At 35.4% G+C, this 23,973-nt stretch overlaps 1 protein-coding gene across 3 annotated transcripts in view; it reads left to right on the forward strand.

The window, feature by feature from the left end:
- Positions 1 to 23,973, forward strand: part of DIAPH2 (diaphanous related formin 2) — a 902,023-nt gene that overhangs the window by 248,105 nt on the left and 629,945 nt on the right. For all 3 annotated transcript variants that reach the window (XM_037060830.1, XM_037060831.1, XM_037060832.1), the window contains 5 exons: positions 4,754 to 4,872; positions 7,018 to 7,134; positions 9,355 to 9,473; positions 13,781 to 13,845; positions 16,823 to 16,927. In XM_037060830.1, coding sequence (XP_036916725.1) covers positions 4,754 to 4,872; positions 7,018 to 7,134; positions 9,355 to 9,473; positions 13,781 to 13,845; positions 16,823 to 16,927 — 525 coding nt within the window. The remainder of the gene's footprint in view (positions 1 to 4,753; positions 4,873 to 7,017; positions 7,135 to 9,354; positions 9,474 to 13,780; positions 13,846 to 16,822; positions 16,928 to 23,973) is intronic.

Genomic DNA, 23,973 nt, shown 5'->3' on the forward strand with positions numbered 1-23,973 from the left:
GGTGGATTTGTGTACATTCTAGGACCCTGTGGGTCCCTCCAATGAACTGTTTTCTTTGGGGCTGTGAGTTTCTCCTGCCCCTGCAACCCCACCAGGTTTTTACAGGTAGAGTTTTTGAGGTTTTATTTCCCAGTGCTGGAACCATGGGTTGCAAAGTCTATCTTGCTCCACAGTTGTTCCTCCCAGTTTATCTGCACAAAATATGGGACTGCTGGGTCTGCTAGCCACCACCTTGCTGCGGGTCCTCTCCACCCCAGCTGCTTCTCTGCGCCCCTCCTACTGGTCTGGATGAATGTTTCTTTCTTTTTACTCCTTGGTTGTCGGACTTCCACAGAGTTCTGTTTTCTGGTAGTTCTGGTTGTTATTTGTTTCTAAATTTTTTGCTGTCCTTCTTTTGGTTGTGGGAGGATGCAATGCATTTCTACCTCCATGTTGATCTTGGCCTGCAGTCCAACAATGAAGGAATTGGTTGCAGTGAATCAAAGCAACATTTTAAGTGACCTAGAACGAGGTTTTAGTGTGCAGTTAACATAGGCATATTATAGAACTAGTCATAGTATGTGCAACACATTTATTCTTGTTTTGTCACAAACATTTTTTCATGAAATGTCTTTGGCCTTCATAGCTAGAAATAATGTATAGTTTTCATTCTAGTTTGCTTTTGAGTTACCTACTGATTTCTTTAGTTCTTTGTCCTCCCAGGGTTATTCTGTGTCTGGGAGAGTAATAGTAATGTCTTTGGGCACTTGTTGGGTATAGGGGCTCCTTAGCATCCTCTACTCATTTACTAATATGTACTGTTTTCTGCCTTAGTTTTTATTATTACCCTTTTATCTTTTATTCCTCTCTATTTATAATTGAACAACTATTTTCCCCCCTTACACTATTGAATCACTGGTCAAGAAAGCTGTGACTCTCATTTTAATTTATTCAAGTACCCCTTTTCAAAAAGAATAAGTGTGGTGGCTCTTGCATTTATCTTTTTAACTTTTGTCTGGGTGTCTTAATTTCTCCTGGGTCCAGTGGTCTCATAGTATGTTATTTTTTTATTACAGTGACAGCTAAGATTTTGCATCAGTGTTTCTCAGCTATACTTTCCTGTTTGTCCTATAGCCGTATATAAAGCCTTTTGTGGCCAATGTGCTTCTTAATATATGTATTCTTAAAATATGCTTCCAGTTATATTTTTCTTTAAGTATCATACTTCTTTAATATCTCCTGCTTCTCAGATCTCCGTGATTCTGAAGCAGGAGAAATGTGGCAGGTGTCATGTTTCTGTTTCTTAAAGTTTTGGAATAGAACCTTTAAAGATTTTCAGGGGTTCTTTTCCTCCCTGAAACAATGGAGTATAGTATGGCTCTGGTTCTCAAGCATGATATTGGTCATGTCCTGGTAAAAGGAGACTATCAAGATATTATTGAGGGTGGGGAATAGATATTTGTTTTGAAAAAAAAATCATCATTCTCAGGTATTCCTGATGTAGAAGTTAATCTGAATTAAGGCAGAGCCTGACATTAGAGATTTATTCTTCAATAACATAGATTTGACTGCTGCTGCTCCTGCTGTTACAGCTTTATTATCACAATATGGAGCAAACACCAGAGTGATCATGCTTTAATGTATATTAGATATACTTAACATGTCAACTATCTTATTAAATCACTATTAACTTACTAAATATATAAATTTAAACCACTAGAATTCATAATAACAAATGTATTTTACACATGCAATGACACTTAAAATATAATAATAGATGAATCTTTAATAACCTTTCTTGTGTTCCTATTCTTATACCTCTTTATAGCAAGAGGATCTCTCCAGCACTTTAGAATATAGCAGCTAATTAGATGTGGCCATGGCTAATATTAGTAGTTGGTATATGGATCAAAAATGATTATTATTTGGAATCATTAGGTAATAGGTAAGAATAGTTCTCAGTATTTCAGTAATACTGCAACCATCATAATAGTCGAGTAAAGCTTTTCTCATATAATTATGAGACTCCTCAAGTACAATTATTTTAATTAGTATTCTGTACAAATTTGTTTTAAAAATTTCCCCATCTCTATGGATAAATTAAAGTATTTAAAGTGGGAAGTTTCCTTTTCATAAATTTGCTTTAGTAATTTGGAATAAATGAGTCATTACATACTACACAGTAATTTTTGAAATAGTTTTGCTGTGTAGTTAACTTACATTTATTTCTTATGCAGTCTGCCTGTGCCTCTTCTTTAAAGTAGGGAAATACTAGGTCAGTCAGATACGAGAAGGAACATGATAGTAAGAAGCTGTATCTATAGGTAACAGGCATTCTTAATTTCTTTTAAAAGACTGACAAACCCTTCCTTATTCCTTTGATGACTCTAATTTGATTGCTTGACTGGAATCTGCCATGTATTGGTAATGGCCTTTGATTTCCTTAAGAGCACACTCTATTGTAGAGAATTATGTGTTTCAGAAAATTTGCCTAAACTGTTCCATATTTATACAGAACATTTGTTTAGAAAAGTAACTGAAATGCGCCCTGGCTGGTGTGACTCAGTGGATTAAGCACTGGACTGCGAACTGAAAGGTCTCGTGTTCAGTTCCCTGTTGGGGCACATGCCTGGGTTGTAGGTGGCCAGGTCCCTGCTTAGGGGTGGGGGAGCACAGTCAATCAATGTTTCTCGCATGTATCTGTGTTTCTTTCTGTCTCTTTCTCCCTCCCTTTCCCTCTCTCTGAAAAGACATAAAATCTTTTTAAAAATTGCTGAAATGTGTTTATAATACTTCACATAATTAGTAAGAGTGTAATTCAGTAACTTTTTAATATTCTACATTTTCAACGTAAAATTTTAATTATGCATTTTTATTTTATAAGGTACCTCATCTTTGTAGTATGTAAAAACATTAATTAAATGATTATTTTATCAAGAATTTATTCATATATCTTTAGGTTGGACACTTGAAAGGAAGGTTTATATATATGTATGTGTGTGTATGTGTATAGCATTTATATTTACTTTAATGGAACATTATAAATAAACAATATTTACAAGATAATTGTATTGATGCATGTCCATATTTGTATATTATTCTGTATATGTTCGTATAATATATATTATAATGTATTGTCCTCATTTAAAACTAAATTAAAAATTTTACAAATTATTTTTACTGAAAATACTTTAATTTTATTCATTTGTTTTTTATTAAATTTATTGGGGGCAACATTGGTTATTTCCTGAAAGTATTTTAATCATGCATATTGATTCCACATTTTATAAAGTTCTGATGCTAATTTAATGGCAGTCTATAACTTGGATTTTTCTGTTTTTCAAATATATTTGAATGTGTTCAAGTTTTATAGCGAGCATCTCAGAGAAAATAGAATGTGACATGAGAATAATAAAAGGTTTATATTCCAAAATGTGTTACAGGTTGTTTATGCAGTGACCAGAATATTGAGTGTGTTTTCCTTGGGCTGTTTTCTGAACACAGTTCAGAAATCACCTGATAATACGACTGAGCAATGTTAGACAATTTTGCATATCAATGAATTTCTTTATTCCCCTTCAAAGTGAAAAACTAGACCTAAAGCAAGCTTTTACTAAAGAGGAAACTAGTATAAATACGCTTATTTGTTACCTATTTATATGAAATTATACAGATATATATTAATATGCATTTTCTTATCCTATTTAGCTATATTTTCAGTTAATTCTCATGTTTGGGAATGTTAGAACATCTAGAAATTGCATAAATTTGTATTTCTTTCAGTGTTTGCCATTACATCTCCATTTATAATTGCTCTATTGCATAAAAATAGAAACAAGAAGTGCATCCTGTTTTGTTTCACTGACCTAATGTGAAGTACACCATGCTTGCATTTCCTTTTAGAGTTCAAGCTCAGCTCTGAAAATCCTAGTCCCATTTTCGGTATCACCCTTGAGCATCCACAGTTGTGATTATACAATTGGGTTTTGAAAGCTGCACCTTAAAGGACACATATTAAAAGATATTTCAGGTGATATATATTAAGCCCAACAATCTCTAGTGTGGCATGCTTCCAAAGATTTTGCTTATATTATTATTTTGAAAATTATCAGAGGTTTGTGATGCATGTGCTTATAAAATATTACAAAACAAACCTTTGATGCCCAAGTTGGTATTTTGTGATTTGGCTAAGCAAAAATGAAAGGTGGGGGAGGAGGCTAGATAGGCAGCCTTATAAAACGTCCTGATACCATTTTGCTTTGAGTCACAAAATATCGTTTACAATAAATTTGTTTATACAATTCCTCACGCCATACTTGGGACTGTTGTGCTTGAGTATATCCTTGTATTTGTTCTCCATTAATTCAATTGGTCTATATTTGTATTTTTTTTTGCCAGAGGCATATGTGAATGATATAGCTGCATGAGTTCTTCAGCAATCTTTGATTAGTGTGTTTAGTCAAAAATGACAGCATTTAATTTGGGTTGTTAGCAATTAGTTTTTTTTCCTTTGTAAAAGTGATTGTTAATTTTTTAATGTGAATAATCAAAATCTGGGGCATGAAAAGAAAATCCAATGAATGCAATGAGGTTCTTTTATTTTAAAGTAGAAAAACATCGTTCATTTACTTTCTTTTAGGAAACCAAGTGTGTGGGGTCAGTATCTGAAATTACTTCTGTGTATATAAATGAATAATAATGTCTGGCCTTTATTATCAAAATATACTGTTGTCAAACTGTTATTCATCTGTTAAGTTTTATGTTTAAATATTAGGATCTAAAAGAAAAAGAAAATGATGAGCTTGATATTCAGTTGAGAGTATTCGATGAGAACAAGGAGGACGACCTAACTGAACTATCGCATCGTCTCAGTGACATTCGAGCAGAAATGGAATATCCTTTTGATAAACCAGAAAACTCATTTCGTGTGTGTTGTGAAAAATGAATTTGTGGGTGAATTTGTGAATCATTATTAGAATTCTTGTCTGCAAGCCCAATTTATATCCATTTATTTATGTTAGAACCTCACTGCGATGCTGTCCTTGAAACTCACGTTGACGAACTGTCAGACTGTCCTGATGATTTACACGGACTATATTAAAATCTGCACAGTGGTTTGCTGTATTGTAGGTATATTGTGCTGAATGTTCTTGAATACAAAGAGTCTAAGGAAATATACCTCATGCATGAAGATTTGGGGGGGTTCATTGAGTTCATAGGTAGGTGGCTTATGTTTGTTAAATGGTACTCAGTGTTTTAGAGATACAACTCAGTTCAAATAAATGTCTTATTCTCAATCCAAATATTTTAGTCCCTTAGCCAAACAATGTTTTTGGTTCCTAGAAATGTTTAGATGTGGTAGTATCTGACTATAACAAGGCTGTGTGTAAGAGGCATTCAAGTCAAATAGAACTGGCACATAATGTTTTTATGGCAACAATGTATTACATAATGATTTTATATCTCACAGATGGTTGTCACTACATTATTGGCCATTTATTTCACATGCATTCAATTTCTTAGTTTCAGATTTTAGGGAAATTGGGAAATACTTCAGAACCAAAATGACCTTTGAGCTAGACTTCTTTTGTTCTATGATGTTTTGTTTCTTCTTCCTCCTCCCCCCTCAAAAAAGCTGGAAGTAGCTTCACCTACCTTCTTGAAACTTCTAGAGTGCTTTTGTTTGCATCTGTCTTATTTATGTAAATATCTATGCCCATTTGGGAGGGCAGAAATGTTCTATTTCATATTTTTCCTCCAATGTTCCTATCAAAGTGGAACATATAAGTACTGGATAATTAGGTGTGCAACAAATAATGGTGATGAGGGATAATATCTCATAATTTCTTTTTTTTAAAGATTTTATTTATTTATCTTTAGAGGGGAAGGGAAGGAGCGAGAGAGAGAAATATCAATGTATGGTTGCCTCTCGTGAGTCCCCTGCTGGGAACTGGCCTGCAACCCAGGCATGTGCCCTGACTGGGAATTGAACCCCGATCCTCTGGTTCGCAGGCCCGCGCTCAATCCACTGAGCTACATCAGCCAGGGCAATATCTCATAATTTCTTATCCATCATTAGTGACTCTAGCCCACAGTGATTTCCATCATATTAAATGCTTTTTGTTGATTAATAAATATCTTGCTTTATATACATTTTTCTTATAACTAAACTTCACCATAAAGCTATTTTTGGATCCATTCTGTAGCTACTTATGACCTTATGAGACTTAAACACAACATTCTTACATGGGGTATAAGAAGTGATCCCTCATATACTTAATTCTACTTCAGAGAAAATGTTGACATTTCAGGTTATTTTTCGGATGTTGAATTACATGTCTTCTACCTTTCTTTTTACTTTCAATGTAATGATTTTCCAGATCCATTTTTGAAATCTTTCTAGTTTATTAAAAACACGTCAACTTCTACCATTCTTTATATATACTAAGAGAAAAGTTGCTAGTTTTATTCTTTTTTTTAAAAATTTTTTTTGCTAGTTTTATTCTTTACTGTCCATCTTTTATTAAGTAGTGAAATACAAATGAATGCAAACAATAATAATTTCAGATTATATTATTTCATCTGTATAAAATAAAACTGGTTTTTGATCCTTTATCAGCCCACACAATGCTCTTTTACCTTCTTTCTGTCTTATGTCAAAGTGAAAAGGAAGGAGCATTGGCTTTCGGGAATAGTATAGGTCTTGCTGTAGCTACAGAAAGATGAAGAGAAACCATTTTCCTTAAAGGCATTGCTGTTCCAGTTGCACCAGCTTTTCCGGTTGTACCAGACTTGAAAAATATAATGAATAACTGATCATGAATATTTTGATGGTTAAATGGTCTTGGAAATTCTATTTCAGACTCTTTGTCTCGGTAAAAGATTCACATGATTCTATAGATTACATTTCTTTCTGTAAATGTTTAAATACAAGATAATAGAGTTGAAGTGTTAGAAACAGTAACACAAGCAAAATGATAAATCAATGAATGAAACTTTCATGAAGAATCTTTGATTTTTTTCCTTGACTTTTTTCACTGATATGAATGAAGTCTACCATCTTCTGTATAATATGTTGAAGGACACAGCTGCTGAAAATTACTTATTATCCATTCTGCAACATTTTTTGCTCATCAGAAATGATTATTATGTCAGGTAAGAAGCAGTTCTGAGAGTACTGTGTGAACAATTTGAGTTAGACATTAAAGGAAAGTGCAAAAGGGTGGTGGGTCCTTGCCCAAAATTATCAGACCTTGATGAATTAAGATAACAATTTTTAAACAGTGTTCATTTGTTTTAATTGGGCCAGAGGAATTTATTGATAAAAATGTAGTACCCCAATGACAGGACTTTTAGTAGCAAGAAACCCCACAGATTTTATTAACCCCGTGATTAATTTTCTTTGCTAGGTAATGGTAGTACAGAATCAGCACTGAACAGTCTATGGTAGAACTTTAAAGTTCTTATGCACTTTAATATGTAAGGTTGTACTAATATTTCTATTTTATAGTTTTTATCTAGTAATAGATGTGTTCTTTTCTAAGAAAATAATAATGCTAATATTTGAGCTTTGTATTCACTAATGTAATTCTTCAAAATAAATGATTATGAGAATAATCCAAAAAGTTAGTAGTTCTAGAGCCTAGTAACTGGGAATATATCTGAAAAGCCATAAAGTTAGAGAAAGGTGTCTGAGTGACTGAAATGATCCATCAGGCGGTGATCATGATCATATGTTTAAGTTTCAAAAGACTCTTCATTGTTCTTGGTGGTCTAATATGGATGGCATTCTGCAAACTGAGGTTTTCTGAGTTGTCAACCTTGGCTTGATTACTGGGAAAAGGAATGCTACCACGGGTCAGCTACGGTCATAACAAAAATGGCAGTTCTGAAGCCACAGAAAACTATTGTAGTGTAGACCCGCACAATAACTGATGAACTTCATGTCACAAAGATGTAGAAAAATGTTGAAAATATAAAATTTTATGCTTTTTTTAAAGTAGAAAAGATGGCACTATAGTTAATATGATTGTGGTTTTCTAAAACAACTTTTGGTAATTAAAGGGGTACTATGGCTATGTGTTTCGCAGAGAAACACCTGTGAACCCTTCAATTCCTCAGTAACTTTGATTAAATGAGAACTTACTGTAATATGACATCCTTTTCATTCTGAGAAAATCCATGTGTGATAGAAGTGTGACAAGCACTTATATTCTACTGAGGGATAATTAACTGTCCTCAAGGGCAAAAAGTTTGTTTTCCTTATTTCCCCAAAGAGTCATTGACGAGGCTGAGTATAATCCAATATTATTTACCCTAGACCCTATGATGACTTGCAAGAGCCTCAGATGTGTAATATACAGGGGTGGGAAAATTAGCTTTACACTTGTGAGTACATGAAACAGTCTATTTTTTATTGTTATTTATTAGTTATTTATTTGTGTTACAAGTATAAACCTACTTTTGCCCAACCCTGTATATTGTCACTTATTCTCGATAACAGCCCTATGAGAAAAGTCATATAAGAACGACTGGAATGTGTTTGGCCCCATTAGCAAACTTTTAGTAGGTTGGCTAGTTTTTATCACACAATTTTATGGAAGTTTATGTCATAATTTGTCTATAGTACTGTTTCTTTCTGATTTTTCTCTTCTGAATTTATTAGCTACTGGTCAATACTCACTGTTCCCGAAATATTAATGCCAAAGTTATCTTTTTAAAATTTTGAAGTATGCACATGGTCATTTTTAAGGCCAGAATTCCTTGGTAGGTTACAGAATTATGAGATGATTGAAAACCTTAGACACTTGGACCAAATTGAGGCTATAGCCATGCATATTATGTTCATATGATTGCATAAAATGGATCTTTTAAAATATATGCATAAGTAGATCTTTGGAATAGTCTGTTCTGTAAGTGGCTCAGTCTGGCTTTTTTGGAGTACCTTCAAAACACTGCTTGCCACCTGATGTGAAGACACTCATTCCTCATTGAAATTGAGATCATGTAGAGATCTAGAACTATTTCTTTATCCATGGCTATAGGACTAACAGGTAATGTGTTTTCATTAAGTCTAGGAACAACAGCCTACGTTTAAGTAGGTAAGGTAGATAAGTAGTGTCTTTGCACTCAAGCGTGAATCCCTGACCAATAGAGTATTAAGTCACTAAGTGGCCGCAGTTGATTATATCACAGTGGGTTCTGCATTATAGCATCCGGACCATCTTTAAACATAGGCGTATTTCTTCTTAAGGGAGTGTTATGACTGAAAATATTTTTAAACAGTGCTAGAAAAAGACTTAGTTCTTTTATCATGCTGAAAATTGATTTATATAGGTAGAAAAGGTATTCAATAATAATTTCTCTCTTTTTCAGGCCACAGTATTACAAAATAATTGAGGAATGTGTTTCACAGATAGTGCTGCACTGCAGTGGTATGGACCCAGATTTCAAGTATCGGCAAAGATTAGATGTCGATTTCACTCATCTCATAGGTAGGTATTATAATCCTCAATGTCTTTTGATTGTATTTTATTCTCTTCTGTATAATAGGCATTTTTGAAAGGTAGCTCTCTTCCGGAAGAGAGCTACCTTCCTCTATTCGTATCTGATAAATCATTGTGTCTGTGGGTACTCAAACACGGTAATTGTTCATTATGATGGTCATGAGAGTTCTTCCTTTGTGGTTGAAAATATTAACCTATTTGATAGGTCTAAACACTCTTGAATTAGGATTAAAATTAATACCCTACAAGAAACATTGTTTTATTATAGATGATTGCCTCGGTGTTTAGAAACACAACTCTGAGGTCCTTTGATTCTGTTTATAGTTGTACCTTAATGGCTTTATAGACATTACATGTACAATACGGTCTAATTAGTAATATACCTATGTTATTCATGTTTACATTCGAGGAAAGAAATACAGGGTTATTTCAGTAACTTAAGACCTTTTAATTCTGACAAAGTAGATCAAATTATATTTCATAGACTTAGAGCTAGAAAAGAATTTGAGATTATATTCATCTACTTGGATTGCTGAGGAAATGCCCGTTTATCATCCTATACTGATAAGTAGCTATACTTTCTGGAACAATGTCTGAACAATATGAAACCTGTTTTGTGAAATACGCTGTGCTATGTGTCTTTATAATTGAACAGTTTTATTTATACCCAATCAAAATCACTATTGCTAAAATTCAAGTATTAACTCATTTGCCTGTCTTTAAAAGAAGGAAAAAGCAGCTGTTTAAAGCCAATTATATATTGTTCTTCATTTCATAACACAGAGCAGACTCACATTAATATTCAAATATGAATTCCTTATTATTATTTATCATGTAATCTTTTACTCGTTTATTAATAAGAGAGATACTGATTTGTGGTTCCACTTATGATGCATTGGTTGGTTGCTGCTTGTATGTGCTCTGACTAGGGATCAAATTTGCAACCTTGGCATGTTGACATGATTCTCAAACCAACTGAAGCACCTGGCCAGGGCTATCCTCTCCTGGTTTTAAAACTTCTGCTTCCTTACTCTAGGCAATCTAGAGACTTATATGATAGAATAAACTATCAAACTTACTTTTCAGCTCAGTACATTCTCTCTCTCTCTCTTTCTGGGCTTTCATGGAACATTTGTATTATGAGAATTTCCCCATGTTAACCTTTAAAATAGAACTTTGATAATTTTTCCATGTTAACCTTTAAAATGTGACTTGGAATGTCTGTGTAACATTCCATTTTACAGAATACCTTAATCATCTTCACTAGTTCTTTCTTATTGTACATCTAGATTGTTCTAGGGTTTTCACAATTATAAATGAAGTTCATGTGAACATTTTTGCACAGATATTTGGCTTTTTCTCATTATTTCCTTAGGATTGATTTCTGTAAGCGAAGTTATATATTTTAAAGGCTAACTTGTTTTTAGAAAGTGCGCCAATTTGCCTTGCCTGGCAAGTAATGTGAATACTGGTTTCACTGCATATTTTTCATTGAGCTTGATAAACTCAGAATTTTTCCATATTTTGTTGAGAGATTTATAAGGGACTGTTTCCAAATATTTGTATTGGTTTATAATCTATTATAGATTATTGTTCGCACACACAGTGTACTGTGGATTTTGTCTAGCTCATTTAGTGTTCACAGACATTTGTTTTGTGTACTGTATGCCAGGAATTTATAACTGTGGACTGCTAAGAGTATTGGGGGTGCGGAGAGATAAAAGGATCAAATGACAAAGAATAGTCAGCACCATACACCCATTCATATCTGAACTAATCACTTAACTTCTCTAGGCTTCAGTTCCCTCAACCTGTAAATTTAAATAAGTCAGATATATGTGTGGCTCTTAGTATTTTATGGGCAGAGGCCTTTTGCAGTAGCCAATGAGTACTGTGGGACTTTCATTAGAATGTGCACACACAGACACACAATATGCATGAATTCACAAAAAAATTTGCAATTGCTTCAAGAATTTCTAGGAAATCTATGGATTTCTAAATTAAGATCACCTAGACTTGAAGACCATACCATCTCTTCTTACTTCACAATTTTGTGTGTCTTGTATTTTGTATAAATCAGATCATATTCCTGGATAATTTTTCTTTCATCTTTTTTATTGTTATTCAACTAAAGCTGTCCCCGTGTCCTCCCTACCACTTCCCCCCACCCCACCGAACTCCACCTCCCACCCTCAAACCTTCACTGACCCACCCTTGTCTTTGTCCATGGGTTCCTTGACTTTACCCTTCCCCTTCTTTCCCCCATTATCTCCCTCCCATTCCCCTCTGCTAACCATCAGTTTGTCCTTTATTTCCATGTCTCTGGTTCTATTAGGCTAATTAATTTGTTTTGTTGATTAGGATCCACTTATAGGTGACATCAGATGGTATTTGTCTTTCACTGCCAGGCTTATTTCACTCAGCATAATGCTCTCCAGTTCCATCCATGCTGTCAAGAAGGCTGGGTGCTTCTTTCTTTCTGCTGCATAGTATCCCATTGTGTAAATGTACCACAGGTTTTTGACCCACTCTTTTACTGATGGACACTTAGGCTGCTTCCAGCACTTAGCTATTGTGAATAACAGTGTTAGGAATATTGGGCTGCATAGGTTATTTTGGATTGGTGTTATAGAATTCTTAGGGTATATTCCAAGCAGTGGAATGCCTGGGTCAAAAGGCAGTTCCATTTTTAGTTTTCTGAGGAGATTCCATACTGTTTTCCACAGTGGCTGCACCAGTCTTCATGCCCACCCACAGTGCACTAGGGTTCCCTTTTCTCCACACCCTTGCCAGCACTTATGGTTTGTTGACTTATTTATGATGGCTGTTCTGACTGGTGTGAAGTGCTATTTCATTTTGTTTTTCATTTGCATCTCTCTGATGGCTAGTGATGCTGAGCTTCATTTCATTTACTTTCTCTTAAATAGATTAGTTTCATTTTCAAAAATTTTATGAAGGTAGAAACATACATATACTCCCTTTTTGCCTGACTTGTTTCCTCAGCACAATTATTTTCAGATTCATTTATGTTGTTCTATTATATGCAGCAATAGTTCATTCCTTTATATAACTGAGTGATATTCCAGTATAGGGATGTAGTGAAATACATTTGTACATTTACTTGCTGATAGGCTTTTGGGTTCTTTCTAGTTTTAGGATATTATAAATAAAGCTGCTACAAAATTTATATACAAGTCTTGGTATAGACATGTTTTTATTTCTTGGAGATAAATAAATAGGTATGGAGCCCTGGCTAGTATACCTCAGTGGTTGAGTGAGGGTCTCTGAGTCAGGGGGTCACTGGTTCGATTCCCAGTCATGGCACATACCTGGGTTGAAGGCCAGGTGCCCTCGTTGCGGGGTGTGGGAGAGGCAACCACACATTGATATTTCTCTCCCTCTTTTGCTCCTTCCCTTCTCTCTAAAAATAAATAAGTAAATTCTTTAAAAAATTTAAAAAATAGGTGTGGAATTGCTAGGTACAGAAGAGACTATGTGTATAGTAATGGGACTGTTATCCAAAGAGATTCTTCAGTTATTTTTTAAAAGATTTTATTTATTTATCTTTAGAGGGGAAGGGAAGGAGAGAGGGAGAGAAACATCAATGTATGGTTGCCTCTCGTGAGTCCCCTACTGAGAACTGGCCTGCAACCCAGGCATGTGCCCTGACTGGGAATCAAACCGTGATCGTGTGGTTCCCAGGCCTGTGCTCAATCCACTGAGCTATGCCAGCTGGGGCTCTCTTCAGTTATTTATGCTCTCAAGTATTTGATTATATTTGAGAAGGTTAATGTTTATTTCTTTACAATATATATTCTGCCTCCATCAGAAGTTATTTATGTGTAGTCTTTTTTTTTAAGGAAATCTGGGTTAATGAATATTATTTTGTCACTTTCTCCAACCTTATTTTAAGGGTCATTTTGAGTCTCAGTAATCTTAAGCATAGACTCTTGGGCACCTTGCCACCCATAATATACTGCAAAACAATTTTTTTTAAATTCTGTAATTATAAAGGTTGCAAAACAATTGAACACCTTTAAAAGAATGATGATTCAGTTAAATTTATATTTCTGTGCTGGGCTTTGTGCCTCAAAAATACTGTCAGTGAAATCAGTTAGTTGTGCAAAAGACAATTTATAGAGGTTTATGTTTTATGTATAGTCTAGGCCAATTTCCCCTTAATAGCAATTGAAGTAGACATGATTGTCTACATCATAGAATTATAGACTGGCAGCCATATTTGCCTAGAGAGCTGATGCAATAATTTCTAATCATTTTTTGGTTAATATTAATAGATTCTTGTGTGAACAAGGCAAAAGTTGAAGAAAGTGAACAAAAAGCCATGGAATTCTCAAAGAAGGTAAGGCTCATAAAATATTACCTGTAATTTTTAAAGTAGTAATTTCATACAATATGTATTCTATTTTATTTCTTATAAATGTTATTTCAATTGCATTGTACTTTATGTTTCTTGATTCAGACATAACCACAGGATATTAATTTCTTTCCCAGGAGGATAAAATTGCTAGTATTTCTTCCTCATCACCTTTAATCCTTTATGGAAGAAAAATACTAGCCATATTCTACTAAAATGACAAATGAAATAAAATCATGTTGCTGGAAGGATATAGTTAGAAGCAATCAGCCAAAATACATCCTTCCTTTGCTTTCCACTGGTTCTCACAGTAGGTATCTCCTTGGAGAATTGTGAGGTCTTTAGCTACTTTTATTTGTTTTACTCCACAGTCAGTGCTATTGATTGCAACCAAATGATGCAGTGTTTCCTCTCTCTCTCAGACTTACCTTCTTTGATTTTTTTTATAATTATCACTTTTAAAATGATATTGCTGCTTCATGCAGGCTTCGTGGAATCTGAGGCCCCTTTATGTAAATGCCAGCTTTGCGAATACCTTAATTTCATTTAAATCTTAAATTGTCTTTTCCTTGTTTTATGAGAGCATAGTTACAATCTTATTAGCCTCTACCAGAAGTTGAATGTTTGTTGTTGTTGTTGTTGGTCTACATCCTGTGAAGTGTTAGCATAGTATTTCTCTGCTGTTGGCGGCTGGAGAAGGATTGAAGCAGGACTCGGAAACTCTCCAGTTTGCAGCCTCTCACAGCAAGAGAACATGTGCACATATTGCTCTTTCTTCAGAGTTAGGACTTACCTTGGAGACTAGATAATCAATTTTGCTGATACTTTTAGAAATTATGGAGTATTACTGAAGTTATTTCAGGGCATCTGTAGAAATGTCTTCACTGTTTGGGTTATTAGAATAGATTTTTAAGAGCTTGAGTATAAAATGTTTATATGAGCTGTCATTCGTTTCGGCAAAGGAAAATGCATGCTTTTGACTAATACACCTTTATATTTCTAATGTTCTTGTTAGAGAACATTTAAGTGGCACATTTAAAATTGCCTTTGAAAATCTTAGAATCTCTTTAATTTTTCGCTGGCACTGTGATTACACACCCTAAGACTGGAGCAAATTGTGATGATCTGTCTGGTCACATTTTCTGTCAGCATATGCTATGGGAAAAGGAGTCCTGAAATAGTAAAAATGATTTCAGTGTTCAGTGCTTTATTTTCCTCACCTACATTTAGAATGAAAATATGTATGGTCTCTCAGTGGTTGTATGATGCTTTGTCTTATTCTGGTGATTTTAAGGGACAGTATAAAGCAGTTTAAAAGAGAGAGAGTTGGCGGACTAGAATGGGAAAGTTGTAAGAGCTCAGCTTTGCCATTAATTAATTAGCTGTGACTTTAAGTAAGCCATTTAACTTGCTTTAGGTAATTAGTCTCTTTGTGCTTAAAAAGATTGCCTAAGTTTAGTGGTTCTATAGGAAGTCTTCCAAGTCTTCTAGCTTGCATATCTCAGGCTTCTCGGATTCTTTCTGCGGGTTTACAGATGAAGATCATTTCAAGCAGACATGCTGTGTTCCTCTCTTCAAAAGTACGAACAAATAAATACTTTGCAGAGGAAAACTGTACAGTGTGCTAGTGTAGACGCTGTGATTGAGAAGCGCTGGGAAGTTAACTTTCGGAGGGAGGGTAGGAACACAGAATCGGACAGATCTTAACTGGGATGTTAATGAAATGGGCAAAGCTCCATCTTCTCAGTGAACTAGGAAACAAAGTCATTTGCTGACTGTGAAGGATTTGCATTGGGTCTGGAGTTTAAAGAGGTTAGAGAGGATTTGGACCAGCACAGGTAGGACAGTTTTCTAGGTGTCAGGTAGAGATGAATTAAAGAATTAACTAAGTGTTTCAGGTTTGACCCAAACACTGTGTTTTCCAATTTGCTCCCCCACTCTTTCTTCAGAGTTGGATCTAAGTGGCATTTTATAATTTGTAAAGGTCAACTCTACTGTAAAGATAAATACTTTTGGTAGTGAACATACTTTTTTACTGTTTCACAGTGCCTAAGTACAATTTTATATGGTAAGTGATCACTCTTAAAGACAGAAATACCATCACTGGAATAATGCATAGAGTTCTCAAAAGACTTCAGGTGATATCGACAACAGGCAAAGTCTCTCTAGCTGGACGTGAGCAGTGTTCACTCTACCTATGCAGGCATGTCTGCGTCTGCGTACTGCCCTGCCTGGGGTAAGAGATGTGCAGGATGCAGTAAGTGGATATTCACCGTTCAGATGGTCTCTGCCTTGCGAATACACTTTAATGTAAACTTTTTTCCCCTCGTGCAACATTTCAGCCAAGTGTTTTAGTAACCCTGTGGAGGAGAATGCCATTAGGGCATATATCATTCTGTCAGGTTTCCAGGAGCAATACTTTTTGGATGCTAGACAAGATTATAGTAGAAATATTCTAATTTATTTTAATGTACATCCATCCAGTTGAACGTTCTAAAAAGTGCAGTCTCTTTTCAAGATGAAATATAGTTAAGCAGTAGAACTGCTTGATGGATAATTGTTAGGTTTCATTTGCTAATTACATAAAGTTGAAAGTATGGGATGAAACATTGAAAAACATGAATAATTATAAAAACTGACATTCAACAACAGAAAAAAAGATGTATTATATATGAAGATGGACTCCTCAGTTCACCCTTTTGAAACTTTGTTTCATATTTTTTCAGGAGTGAAAATGTGGTTTCTTTACCTTGGGTTGGGGGCATATTTCTTCTACCTCCACAGCAACACCCCACTCCCACAGGGGTGCTCAGTTGTCATGGAAATAATGAAGCTCTGATTTTTTTAGCGACATGGAATTCAGTGAAGCAAGAAATACTCCACTTATTTAATACTTAATGTTGTTTAAAGCATTCTTAAAACTGTATTATTAAGTGTACATTTATGGTGGTGATTATTGCAGTTCGATGAAGAATTCACAGCTCGACAGGAAGCTCAAGCTGAGCTTCAGAAAAGAGAAGAAAAAATCAAAGAGCTTGAAACAGAAATCCAGCAACTTCGAACCCAGGTAATGAACCAACTTATAGACATTCTGTCATGTCACAGTGAGTTCAATGGCAGAAAATTATCTTGTTAGATGGAAGGAAAAATATGACCTGAACCAGATTTTGGCAGGTTCACATTTTCATTGAAATAACTAAAGATTTGATTTTCCAAGAAAATACATTGTTTTAACACTGGGATAAAAATAAGGCATTCTTTGCCTAAACTGTCCTGAATATCTGTAATGGACGATATTACAAAAACAAAACTGTCCCTGAAATGAAATTTTCATTATAATTTGAAAAGCTAGATGGATACTATTTTATTTTCTTTTGAAAGTAACGTGAAAGTGCTCCTTAAGTTTAATAATCCCCAAAGCTTTTTGGAATCTCTTTAAATCTCAACTACCATAATTTCAAAACCTATCAACTTTTTGTACCTTTACATTTATATTTGTTATGATGAAAAGATCCCATATATACTTAAAATATTAATTACCATGTTTAAACTTAAGAACTGATTAAGTACTCTCAGCTATTTTATGTTTTAAATGAATATTAAGAAATGTAAGGTAACTTCTTAACATAGTGGATGCTAGGTGTCGGTTGATTGATTAGATCTGTTTCAATCAGTATACTGAAAAATGACTTCAAAGTCATCAGAAAACTTCAAAGTAGCCAAGGTGGTGGCCTCTTCCTACCCTTAGCCTGTTCTACTCATGTGTATTTGATTATTTCTTTTCATTAAATCTCTTCTCTCTTCTTTTTTAGATTTTATTTTTATTTCTAGAGAGAGGGGAAGGGAGGAAAAAGAGGGAGAGAAATATCAGTCAGCTGCCACTCACAGGCCCCCAACCAGGGACCTGGCCCAAAACCCAGGCATGTGCCCTGACTGGGAATTGAACTGGTGACCTTTTGGTTTGCAGGCCACTCAGTCCACTGAGCTACACCAGTCAGGGTCTCTTTCTCTCTCTCTCTCTCTCCCTCTACCCCCTTCTCTTTCTCTCTCTCTCTCTCTCTCTCTCTCTCTCTCTCTCCCTTTGCTATCATCTGATTTCTCTTTTTACATCTCTGAGAATTTAGTTTTTCTTTGTTTTTGACCCACAAATGGTGATATTCCCTAATGTTCTATCCTTTCCCTTTTTTTCTCTGTATGTCTTTGTACTAATATCCCATTCAGTATTATAATTCAAATATCACCTTTTAGAAGGTGTCAGGTCTCCTGAGTTTGTCTTATATTTCCAGCTCTTGATTATCTTTCCACGTGAATGTTGAAATCAAACCAGCGTAATCTCCATTCTTATTTGTTTAAATTTAGCATGATTTTTTTATCAAGAAGCTAGAGGGTTTATTATTTCTATTATTTTTATGAAACTTGTCCTTGTGCTACCACCTGACATTTTAACTGGTCATTGTTTTATGACAATTCTTTCTCCAACGTTTTTCCTTGCATCAAAACCCAGAACCACTCAGGGCACTCTCGTTACCTCCTGACTCAACTGTTACAATTGTTTCTTAACTTTTCTCCCTGCCTCAATTTTCTTCCTCCTCATATTCAGCCTTTTTGTCAGTGGTAAAATAATCGTTCTAAAATACTGTCCTTATTATTGTCACTCTAGACTTTAATATGTTCAAGGGTTGCCTGTTGCATTCAAGATTAAATAAAAATTTCCCTACCAGGAGTTCGAAGGCCTTCTGTCGCTGGCTCCCTTATTTCCCCTTGGCAGCCGACTCTCCGTCCGCTCCCCTAACTACAGCCACTGTCGCAGCTAAGTCACCTTTCCTCCCTTCACATTTAGAATTTACTGTCTCCACACTTCTTCCTGTCAGCATTTCCCAGACATTAGTTACAGAGATGCTAATAGATTTTTCATGAGGAAAGCATTCCATAGTCTAATAAATTTGGTACACTCGAAATTCTCCTCTTGGAGGGTCAGAATATTCATTATAATATTAAAGGGTCTGAGATGTCCTACATAGAAGAAACCTGTCTGCCTCTTTTTCATACAGCTTTACAAAACTAATTTAACCGTAGTGCCCTTTATCTTAGACCATCTATTGAACTTGATTGAGAAATGCTGATTTAGTATTATTCTGGCAGACATATCCTCCATTGTTCGTCTGTGCCTGCAAAACGTGTCATGTACGGATGATCTTAGTAAAATAGCCTTTGGAAACCTTCACCAAGGGCTCCATTAAGGAATTTCTGTGAACTTTTGTAAACCACTCATATCATAATTGTTTGTGTGCCTGCTTTGTTTCTTCCACTGGAACATAAAGACCTTGAGGACAGTGCCCTGACTTATTCTTATTCAAGGCCCAACTACACCTAAAACTGGGCCTTACAATTTACTGAGTAGCTGGTTATTTATTGTTAAAGTAACTAATTTGTAAAAGTTCAGAGTCACACAGTAGTTTCTAGCACAAACAAAATTGTGTTAAATATTTTTCAAAGATTTTATTTATTTATTTTTAGAGATAGGAGAAGAGTGGGAGAAAGAGAGGGAGAGAAACATCGGTGTGTGGTTGCCTCTCACGTGGCTCCCGCTGGGGCCCTGGCCTGCAACCCAGGTCTGTGCCCTGATTGGGAATCCAGCCGGCGACCCTTTGGTTCATAGGCCGGTGCTCAAGCCACTGAGCCACACCAGCCAGGGCTGTGTTAAATAGTATTCATTTGCAATATTTAATTCTCAGTACTTTATTGTAGCCTAATTTAATTGTTCCTTGCTTGATTGTTCATTGGAGGGACTAAAAGGGCTGATATGAATTGATTTTTAAAGTCTGGTGACATTTAACATAAATATTTGAGATTCTTTATTAAATTTGTGAAATATGTGTTTAATGAGTAACATCCAATAGTAACATCCAAAATTTTACTACTATTTAAAAATAGTAGTAAAATTTTTGTGGTTGCACATGTATCATATCGTAAATACCAGTTAATAGACACAAAAGTTGATGTTTACAAACATGTATTACTTTAATTTTACTGTCTTTTTAAAGTATATTTTATTGATTATGCTATGACAGTTGTCACATTTTTTCTTTTCCCTTTTCTCCCACTCTGCCTTACAACCATCCTTGCTCAGCATTCCCCACCTTTAGTTCATGTCCATAGGTCGTACATATAAATTCTTTAGCTTCTCTATTTGCTATACTATTCTTAACCTCCCCCTGTCTATTTTGTACCTACCAATTATGCTTCTTATTCCCTGTACCTTTTCCCCTGTTCTCCCCCTCCTTGCTGATAACCCTCCATGTGATCTCTATTTCTGTGATTCTGTTCCTGTTGTAGTTGTTCACTAGGCTCTGATTTTGTTTTTTAGGTTCAGTTGTTGAGAGTTGTGAGTTTGTTGTCATTTTACTGTTCATACTGTTTGATCTTCATCTATTTCTTAGATGAGTCCTTTTAGTATTTCGTATTATAAGGGCTTGGTGATGATGAACTCCTTTAACTTGGCCTTATCTGGGAAGCACTTTCTCTGCCCTTCAATTCTAAATTTGAGCTTTGCTGGATAGAGTCATCTTGGATGGAGGTCCTTGCCTTTCATGACTTGGAATGCTTCTTTCTAGCCCCTTCTTCCCTGTAAGCTTTCTTCTGAGAAATCAGATGATAGTCTTATGGGCACTCCTTTTTAGGTAATTATCTCCTTTCCTCTTGCTGCTTTTAAGATTCTCTTTTTATCTTTAATCTTGGGTAACTTAATTAATGATGTGCCTTGGCGTGCTCATCCTTGGGTCCACCTTCTTTGGGACTCTCTGGGTTTCCAGGACTTCCTGGAAGTCTATTTCTTCACCAAATTGGGGAAGTTTTCCTTTGTTATTTGTTCAAATAAGTTTTCAACTTCTTTCTCTTCCTCTTCTCCTTCTGGGACTCCCATAATTTTGATGTTGGAATGCTTAAAGTTGTCCCGCAGTTTCTTTTGCCTGTCCTCATTTTTTTTTGCATTCTTGTTTCTTCATTATGTTCCAGTTGGATGCTTATTTTTTTTGTTGTTTCAAATCATTGCTTTGAGTCCCAGTTTCCTTCCTGTCACTGTTGGTTCCTTGTACATTTTGCTTTGTTTCACTTTGTGTAGTTTTCATTTCTTCCTTAATTTTGTGGCAGAGCTCAATTCTGTGAGCATCCAGATTACTAGTGTTTTGAACTCTGCATCAGACAGGTTGTCTGACCACTGATTGTTCAGTTCTTTTTCTGGAGTTTTGATCTGTTCTTTCATTTGGGCCATATTTGTTTGTCTCTGGGCACCTGTTAATGTGGGAAGGGGTGGATCCTTAGGTATTTGTCAGGGCAGGCAACCCTCTGCTCTAGTTGTGGCGCTGTATGTGCGGAGAGGTGAGAGAGGGAACAATGCCACTTGCTTGTCTATTTCTCCACTTTCTGTCACCTCCTTCTCTTCCTTTGCTTCCCACAAGTATATTGTGCCTTTTAATGTGCTGATTTGTAGGTAGGTGGGTTTGTGTACCTTATAGGACCCTGTGGGTCTCTCCAATGAACTCTCCTATGAGGATGGGAGTTTCTCCTGCTGCTACAGACCCCACTGATTTTTTAAAGCCTAGGGTTTTGAGTCTTTAGTTTCCCGCCCCGAAATCCTGGGTTTTGCCGTCTGTTTCCCTCCCATGTTGTTCCTCCCAGCTTGTCTGTGTGCAGATGTGGGCCACCAGCCCCCGTCTTGCCACTGTCCACCCTACCCCGGCTGCCATCTCCACCCCTCATCCCATCTGGATGAATATTTCTTTAACTTTTTGGTTGTTGGACTTCCATTTTACAGTTTTTCTGGTAGTGCTGGTTGATTTTTGTTTTTAAATTGGTTGTTTTCCTTCTTTTGGTTGTATGAGGAAAGGAAGCATTCCTGCCGATACCTCCATCTTTGTGGGAACTTAATTTTGCTGTCTTGAGATAAAAATGGGATACATACACATTTATCTTTCAAAATATTTAACACATCAATGTATATGTACATGTGTAGGGTAAATTACTAATTTCCCAAACTTCAGAAAAATTATTTTAATGCTCTCCAGAATTTCTTTGACCTCCATCAAGATTTTAAAAATCATGTTGTTTTCTATCATTTTGCTGCATTAAAATAAAATTAAAAGAATTTCACATATTTTACTCCTATCTTTTTCATTCTTTCTAATCTAAGGAAGGATTGCATTACACTAAAGGATTTCCATTTGTTCTCTGTGTGAACACTTTAGTTGTATGTATGTAAATACACATGTAAACATATATGGGAATAAAATATATGGATAATGCACATTGAATAATATGAAAAACATTTTCATGTTTATCCACGATTTTTTAGCCATGATATACCCATGATTTTTAATTTTCAATAATCTTATAAATAGAGCGCCCCTTTATGTTGGTTATTTCAAATATGCTTCAAATTATTTATTTTGTAAAGATATTTCTAAGTTTATTTAGCACAATTAGATAGTCCAAGTAGGAAATTCATATTATTAGTGAGGATAAGAAGACGTGCTTTCCAAGTAAAAAGATCACTATATCAAGAAATTTCATCCCTTTGAAACCTTTCATTCAGTTGATCTAAAATCATGTCTTGGTTACAGATGTTTGTTGATTAGTATGAGTTTGTTAGAAATGTTTTTAATAAATAGCTTTACTTCTATATTCATTTATTTTGGAAAGTAAATCATTTCATTCAGTAATCGTTTAGAGACTCAGGTACAAATTGATCACCAAAAAAGCAGACAATATGTAATGCTATTTTCTCTTTCATTTGTCATTCCTCATTTAAAGAATGAGTTTGAAGTTACTTTCTGGTAGTAGTATAAGTTATACTCTCCTCATAATCCAATCTGAGTGAATCAGTTCCCCTCACGGCAGTGACGCACATACACGAGGAAGCAGTCTGCTGTAGTGGAATGAGGACTGCATTAGGTATGAGAACCACATTTGAATCTTAATCAAATTTCAGACTGCAAGACCTTTGATTAGTCATTTAACATATTTGCAGTTACAGTTTCATCATCCGTAAGCAGTGAGCTAATAGTAAGATAAAAATGTCCTACCTACATTACAGGGTTATAATAAGAATGACAAGAAATAATATAGGGTCCATTAGAAGTAAGTCTTGCTTGAGTGTGGTCGGTAGGGTATGTGACTGTCCTGCATGAGATGGACAGCAATTTGAACATTGCACCTAAAATGTCAAATGGTGTGCTTAAGTATAATATTGGTATGTTACAGAATTACATGCTTCTGATTTCATAGTAAAAAGGGGCACTATTTGTGCCAGATCCTATAGATGTAAAAATGTTAATGAACATTTATTAATAGGGACATAGATGTTGCTTACTGTTAATTATTGGTATTAGAAGACAGCTAAGTTACTGGTACTCTGAGACTCTTTTTGTATAAAGTTGATTGTCCTAACACAATCAAATGTATGACCTTTTAAGTATTAATTATGTCATATTCAAACTAAGTAGTCTAATAGGCCCAAGCCATATATGAAGTCCGCCCAGAAAAGGTCCAGATGTTGTTAATATAATGAGAATGGTTTGTTCTATATCAATGTAACCTGGCAGCCGAGGAGAGTGGACTGGAATGTGCATGTGTGAACAGTGATGACTTCACTGTATTAGTCAGTGGGGGCAGTAGACACTGTTGAGTGAGCACGTGTACTATGTGGCAGTCACATTCAAAATGACTGAGGGAGTAGAGCAAACAATTTGCATCAAATTTTTTCATTAAGTTTGAATATCCCTCCACGGAAACTATTCAGATGATTCAGAAGGCTTTCAGGCATGATGCAATGACTGCAGAGATAAAATATTGATGAAAATGGCCATGACTCTGGGCACCTGGTGATTGGCAGCTTCAGCAGTACAGTTTGCCCACTCAGGCATCATGTGTGAAACATCATATCACTCAGGTGACTCGGCCCTCCCTACAACCTAGATTTGGTGGCTCAGACTTCTAGCTTTTCCCCAAATTAAAATCACCTTTGAAAGGGAAGAGATTTTATACTTTTGATGAGATTCAGAAAAATATGACAGGGCAGCCGATGGCATCTGGGAGAACTGTGTAAGGTCCCAAGGT

Source organism: Sturnira hondurensis, unplaced genomic scaffold (assembly GCF_014824575.4).
Source record: "Sturnira hondurensis isolate 20B ecotype Veracruz unplaced genomic scaffold, ASM1482457v3 Scaffold0012545, whole genome shotgun sequence".
NCBI classification, from domain to species: Eukaryota; Metazoa; Chordata; class Mammalia; order Chiroptera; family Phyllostomidae; genus Sturnira; species Sturnira hondurensis.